General features: G+C 56.1%; 1 protein-coding gene across 1 annotated transcript; it reads right to left on the reverse strand.

The window, feature by feature from the left end:
• Positions 1 to 1,165: 1,165 nt before the first annotated feature.
• Positions 1,166 to 7,180, reverse strand: LOC144955409 (beta-1,3-glucan-binding protein-like). Its single transcript, XM_078885636.1, has 6 exons — positions 7,150 to 7,180; positions 5,580 to 5,697; positions 4,776 to 4,847; positions 3,234 to 3,366; positions 2,789 to 2,916; positions 1,166 to 1,414 (listed from the first exon to the last, which is right to left on the reverse strand). Exons 2-6 carry the CDS (start codon positions 5,645 to 5,647, stop codon positions 1,321 to 1,323), a joined length of 495 nt encoding a protein of 164 aa, XP_078741762.1. The 5' UTR covers positions 5,648 to 5,697; positions 7,150 to 7,180; the 3' UTR covers positions 1,166 to 1,320.
• Between the last annotated feature and the right edge of the window lie 6 nt (positions 7,181 to 7,186).

Raw genomic sequence — 7,186 nt, forward strand, 5'->3', positions numbered from 1 at the left:
CTGTGTGTGCCTGTGTGACCGGCTCCGGTTTATCAGCAGAGGTCTCACTCCGAATCAGTCGAGCGGCAATATCTTTTCATCGGTTGCGTAACGCTGTGTGGAAGCTACCTGGTCTGTCGCTCCGCACGAAGCTTCAGGTCTTTTCGGCCACGGTCATTCCCTCCCTTCTCTATGCTTGCGAAACGTGGACCCCCCCTAATGGAGCATCTTCGCCGGTTAGAAACATTTAGGCTGGCCTGCCTACGATCCGTCCTGGGTTTAACCTGCAGGCTGGATTGTGGGAGGAGCTCACAAATCGTTGAAAGATCTGGGCAAAGTCCTATCGGTGAGCTCCTCCGGCAGGCAAGGCTGCGTTGGCTGGGTCATGTAGCCCGCATGCCCAGCCACCGCATGCCTAAACAGCTTTTATTCGGCCGTATCGAGGGGGCTAAACGGGCGCGGCACGGGCTAGAGAAGAGATGGAGTGATGTGGCACAGGAGGACGTGGAGCTGAGTGGACTTGCCGATGACTGGTACCAGCGGTGTCAAGATCGGCCTCTGTGGAGGAGGCTCGTGAAGGACGCTACTGGGCAGATGGAGGCAGTCGCCCTCCAACAACAACGGAGGGCGGAGGAGCGACGCTCACAACAACGAGCGGAGCGCTGGGTGGCTAAAGCACAGCAAGTTGGCACAGTAGGGGGCACAGGTGGTGCATCAGCCAGTCATCTCGGTCATCTCGGTCAGTCGACCCGTGGCACCTGCTGGGTCTGCCCCGTGACCTCCTGCCAGCGGGCGTTCGACACTTCACGTGGCCTCAAGGTGCACTTGGCCTGGCACAAGCGTCGTGGTGACGTCACCGCCACTTAGTGGCGAATGGCAGTTGTTGTTGTTGTTGTGTATCTGCGTGTGTATGTCTATGTGTGTGTCTGTGTGTCTGTGTCTGTGTGTGTGTCTGTATGTGTGTGTATCTGTGTGTGTGTATCTGTGTGTGTCTGCCCCCCCACCACCAACCCAGCCCCCCCACCACCACAGCCCCCCCCCACCACCCAGCCCCCCCCCACCACCACCCAGCCCCCCCCCCCACCACCACCCACAGCCCCCCCCCCCACCACAGCCCCCCCCCCCACCACAGCCCCCCCCCAGCCCCCCCCACCGTTGTGAGTGAGGAACGAGAGAGATGCAAAGCTGAAGGAGGCCATTTTTATTGTTGACAATCAACGACTCCGAGTTGAAGACGACGGCGCTCCCACACGTGACCTCCCGCGTGGCTCCGCCTCGCTCCCACGTGACCTCCCACGTGACCCCCCACGTCACACGCGCGGCCACGTGTAGCCACGCCCACTACTTGTAGGCCCAGACGCGCACGGCTCGAACCTGCAGCGCCGCCTCTTCCCCGTCGTTGACTCCGCGCTTCCACGTGGGAAACCACTCAGCCCTGCACGTGGTGGGGGGAGGGGGCGGGGCTTGTGACGCGCAGCGAGGTCACGTGCTCGGCGCGTGACGTCACGGTGGCGCACGTCACAAAGGGAGAAACGGACAAAGGTGCCCTGTCGCCCGGGTAGCCTCTAGCAGGGCGGTAGGGGCAAGTGCTGCACACTCACTCACACTCAATCACTCACTCTCACACTCACTCATTCACACTCAATCACTCACACACACTCACTCACTCACACACCCACTCACACACACTCACTCACACTCAATCACTCACTCACACACCCACTTACTCTCACACACTCACTCACACTCAATCACTCACTCACACACCCACTCACACACACTCACTCATTCACACTCAATCACTCACTCACACACCCACTTACTCTCACACACTCACTCACACACACCCACTCACTCACACTCACTCACTCACACACCCACTCACTCACTCACACTCACTCACACTCACTCACTCACACTCAATCACTTACACACACTCACTCACTCACACTCAATCACACACACACACTCATTCACTCACTCTCACTGACTCACACTCAATCATTCACTCACACTCAATCACTCACTCACTCACACACACTCACACTCACTTACTCACACTCACTCACCCACTCACACACTCACTCACACACCCACTCACTCACACTCACACACTCACTCACACACCCACTCACTCACACTCACACACTCACTCACACACCCACTCACTCACACTCACTCACACACCCACTCACTCACTGACACTCACACACTCACTCACACACCCACTCACACTCACTCACTCACTCACACTCAATCACTCAATCACTCACTCACACACTCACTCACACACCCACTCACTCTCACTCACTCACTCACTCACACACTCACTCACACACTCACTCACACCCACTCACACTCACTCACCCACTCACACAATCACTCTCATCACCCCCCACCCACCACCACCCACTTGGCATTGTAGAAGTCACTCACTCACTCACACTCACTCACTCACTCACACTCAATCACTCAATCACTCACTCACACACTCACTCACACACCCACTCACTCTCACTCACTCACTCACACACTCACTCACACACTCACTCACACCCACTCACACTCACTCACCCACTCACACAATCACTCTCATCACCCCCCACCCACCACCACCCACTTGGCATTGTAGAAGTCACTCACTCACTCACACTCACTCACTCACACTCACTCACTCACTCACACTCAATCATTCACTCACACTCAATCACTCACTCACTCACACACACCCACTCACACACCCACTCACTCGCACTCACTCACACTCACTCACTCACTCTCATCACCCCCCCCCACCACCACCACCCACTTGGCATTGTAGAAGTCCAGCATAGCGGTGGTGGCGCTGTTCTTCCAGGGCTTGGGGTGAGGCTTGTTGGTCCACTCGTCCAAGAAGTTGGACGCTCCACCCACCGCCAGGTTCAACTCCAGGTAGAACTGGCGGGAGGAGCGGTGGCGCTGCGGTTAGCACGCTAGCAACTCCAGCGGAGCTCCGAGAGTTCGATTCCCGCTCACGGACACCACCACCACCGCCACCACCGCCACCACCACCACCGCCACCACCACCACCGCCACCGCCGCCACTACCACCACCACTACCACCACCACTACCACTACCACCACCACCACCGCCACCACCACCGCCACCACCGCCACTACCACCACCACCACCGCCGCCACCACTACCGCCACCACCATCACCATCACCACCACCACCACCATCACCACCACCTCCTCCACACCATTCTGCTCACCTCCTGGTCGAACGGGGCCATCTTGGAGGCGCCCTTCCAGGGGTTGTCCACGTGGTTGGGGAACTCTCCCAGAGCCCAGAAGCCTCCGGCGCCAGGAGCCACCTTCAGCGTCTCTTCCCCGTCCAGGAGGAACCTGAAACCAAGCGACAAAGACGACGATGCCAGCCCCTTCCCGGTGTAATAAAGGTCAGCCTGGACCACGTGGCAGCCTGGACCACGTGGCAGCCTGGACCACGTGGCAGCCTGGACCACGTGGCAGCCTGGACCACGTGGCAGCCTGGACCCCGCTCCAGCGTGGCCTGAAGGAGGGAGCTGTGGGTGAAGGAGAAAGCTGTGAGTGAAGGAGAGAGCTGTGGGTGAAGGAGGGAGCTGTGGGTGAAGGAGAGAGCTGTGAGTGAAGGAGAGAGCTGTGGGTGAAGGAGAGAGCTGTGAGTGAAGGAGAGAGCTGTGGGTGAAGGAGAGAGCTGTGAGTGAAGGAGAGAGCTGTGGGTGAAGGAGGGAGCTGTGGGTGAAGGAGAGAGCTGTGGGTGAAGGAGGGAGCTGTGGGTGAAGGAGAGAGCTGTGAGTGAAGGAGAGAGCTGTGGGTGAAGGAGAGAGCTGTGAGTGAAGGAGAGAGCTGTGGGTGAAGGAGAGAGCTGTGGGTGAAGGAGGGAGCTGTGGGTGAAGGAGAGAGCTGTGAGTGAAGGAGAGAGCTGTGAGTGAAGGAGGGAGCTGTGGGTGAAGGAGAGAGCTGTGAGTGAAGGAGAGAGCTGTGGGTGAAGGAGGGAGCTGTGGGTGAAGGAGAGAGCTGTGAGTGAAGGAGAGAGCTGTGGGTGAAGGAGGGAGCTGTGGGTGAAGGAGAGAGCTGTGAGTGAAGGAGAGAGCTGTGGGTGAAGGAGGGAGCTGTGAGTGAAGGAGAGAGCTGTGGGTGAAGGAGGGAGCTGTGGGTGAAGGAGAGAGCTGTGAGTGAAGGAGAGAGCTGTGGGTGAAGGAGGGAGCTGTGGGTGAAGGAGAGAGCTGTGAGTGAAGGAGAGAGCTGTGGGTGAAGGAGGGAGCTGTGGGTGAAGGAGAGAGCTGTGAGTGAAGGAGAGAGCTGTGGGTGAAGGAGGGAGCTGTGGGTGAAGGAGAGAGCTGTGAGTGAAGGAGAGAGCTGTGGGTGAAGGAGGGAGCTGTGGGTGAAGGAGAGAGCTGTGAGTGAAGGAGAGAGCTGTGGGTGAAGGAGGGAGCTGTGGGTGAAGGAGAGAGCTGTGAGTGAAGGAGAGAGCTGTGAGTGAAGGAGAGAGCTGTGAGTGAAGGAGAGAGCTGTGGGTGAAGGAGGGAGCTGTGGGTGAAGGAGAGAGCTGTGAGTGAAGGAGAGAGCTGTGGGTGAAGGAGAGAGCCGTGGGGACAATGTCATGATGCGGATGCTGCTGATGATGATGCTGCTGATAATGTTGATGATGATGCTGATGATATTGCTGCTGATGATGATAATCCTGATGATGATGCTGCTGATGCTGCTGGCGATGAATCTGATGATGCTCCAGATGATGCTGCTGATGACGCTGCTGATGATGCCGTCACCTGATGTAGTCCGGAGTTCTCTCCACCTCATATTTATGGAAATCACTCCCGAAAGTTCCCTCCTTTGCTTTCCTGCAGTGTTGGGAGAGGCACGGGGGGGGAGGGAAGGGAGGGAGGGAGGGATAAAAATAAAACATCATAAGATAATTCTCACGACGTTTCGGCCACAACGCAAGCAGCCATCTTCAGGTGAAGAACCTGAAGACGGCTGCTTGCGTTGTGGCCGAAACGTCGTGAAGAACCTGAAGACGGCTGCTTGCGTTGTGGCCGAAACGTCGTGAAGAACCTGAAGACGGCTGCTTGCGTTGTGGCCGAAACGTCGTGAGAATTATCTTATTATGTTTTATTTTTATTATTTTATTATTTTCCTTTCTAACGTGACTTTACCGAAAGAACCAAGAAGATGAATCCCTGCAGTCACGAAAGCTTTCAATCGAAATATTATTTTTTATTTTATTATAATTAAATAATAAAACATAATAATATTTTTAAACATAATAAAAAGAATACATTTTTATGTTTTATTTGTATTATTTTATTACTTCCCTTCTACGTGACTTTACCGAAAGAATCAAGAAGATGAATCCCTGCAGTCACGAAAGCTTTAAATCGAAATATAATATTTTATTTTATTATAATTAAATAAAAAAAATAAAACATAATCATATTTTTAAAAATATTTATTTATTATGTTTTATTTTTATTATTTCATTACTTCCCTTCTACGTGACTTTACCGAAAGAACCAAGAAGATGAATCCCTGCAGTCACGAAAGCTTTACATCGAAATTGAACCTCTACCCACTTCGCCACGTATGTCCTCCACCAGGCGTTGAGGTCGGCGCTGGGTCCCCAGTGCAGCACCGAGTCCATCTCGTCCACGCCGTGAGAGACTCCCCCCGAGTCCTTCAGGTCCACGTTGCCTGCACCGCAGTTGGGACGACAAAGCTGCCGGGGGTGAAGGAAAGAGCTCCCTCCTTCATGCACAGCTCCCTCCTTCATGCATAGCTCCTTCCTTCACCCACAGCTCCCTCCTTCACCCACAGCTCCCTCCTTCACCCACAGCTCCCTCCTTCACCCACAGCTCCCTCCACCCACAGCTCTCTCCTTCATCCACAGCTCTCTCCTTCATCCACAGCTCTCTCCTTCACCCACAGCTCTCTCCTTCATCCACAGCTCTCTCCTTCACCCACAGCTCCCTCCTTCACCCACAGCTCCCTCCACCCACAGCTCTCTCCTTCATCCACAGCTCTCTCCTTCACCCACAGCTCCCTCCTTCACCCACAGCTCTCTCCTTCATCCACAGATCCCTCCTTCACCCACAGCTCCCTCCACCCACAGCTCCCTCCTTCATCCACAGCTCCCTCCTTCACCCACAGATCCCTCCTTCATGCACAGCTCCCTCCTTCACCCACCACACAGATCCCTCCTTCATGCACAGCTCCCTCCTTCACCCACAGATCCCTCCTTCATGCACAGCTCCCTCCTTCACGATCCCTCCTTCATCCACAGATCCCTCCTTCACCCACAGATCCCTCCTTCATCCACAGCTCCCTCCTTCACCCACAGCTCCCTCCTTCACCCACAGCTCTCTCCTTCACCCACAGCTCTCTCCTTCACCCACAGCTCCCTCCTTCACCCACAGCTCCCTCCTTCACCCACAGCTCCCTCCTTCACCCACAGCTCCCTCCTTCACCCACAGCTCCCTCCTTCACCCACAGCTCCCTCCTTCACCCACAGCTCCCTCCTTCACCCACAGCTCCCTCCTTCACCCACAGCTCCCTCCTTCACCCACAGCTCCCTCCTTCATCCACAGATCCCTCCTTCACCCACAGCTCCCTCCTTCACCCACAGCTCCCTCCTTCACCCACAGCTCTCTCCTTTATCCACAGCTCCCTCCTTCACCCACAGCTCCCTCCTTCACCCACAGCTCCCTCCTTCACCCACAGCTCCCTCCTTCACCCACAGCTCCCTCCTTCACCCACAGCTCCCTCCTTCATCCACAGCTCCCTCCTTCACCCACAGCTCCCTCCTTCACCCACAGCTCCCTCCTTCACCCACAGCTCCCTCCTTCACCCACAGCTCTCTCCTTTATCCACAGCTCCCTCCTTCACCCACAGCTCCCTCCTTCATCCACAGATCCCTCCTTCACCCACAGCTCCCTCCTTCACCCACAGCTCCCTCCTTCACCCACAGCTCCCTCCTTCACCCACAGCTCTCTCCTTTATCCACAGCTCCCTCCTTCACCCACAGCTCCCTCCTTCACCCACAGCTCCCTCCTTCATCCACAGCTCCCTCCTTCATCCACAGCTCTCTCCTTTATCCACAGCTCCCTCCTGCCCAGCTCGCCCGCCCGCCCACCCAGAGCCACTCACCGCGGGACTCGGCGACTTTGATGTGCCCGGAGAGTGG

Source organism: Lampetra fluviatilis, unplaced genomic scaffold (assembly GCF_964198595.1).
Source record: "Lampetra fluviatilis unplaced genomic scaffold, kcLamFluv1.1 SCAFFOLD_729, whole genome shotgun sequence".
NCBI lineage: Eukaryota > Metazoa > Chordata > Hyperoartia > Petromyzontiformes > Petromyzontidae > Lampetra > Lampetra fluviatilis.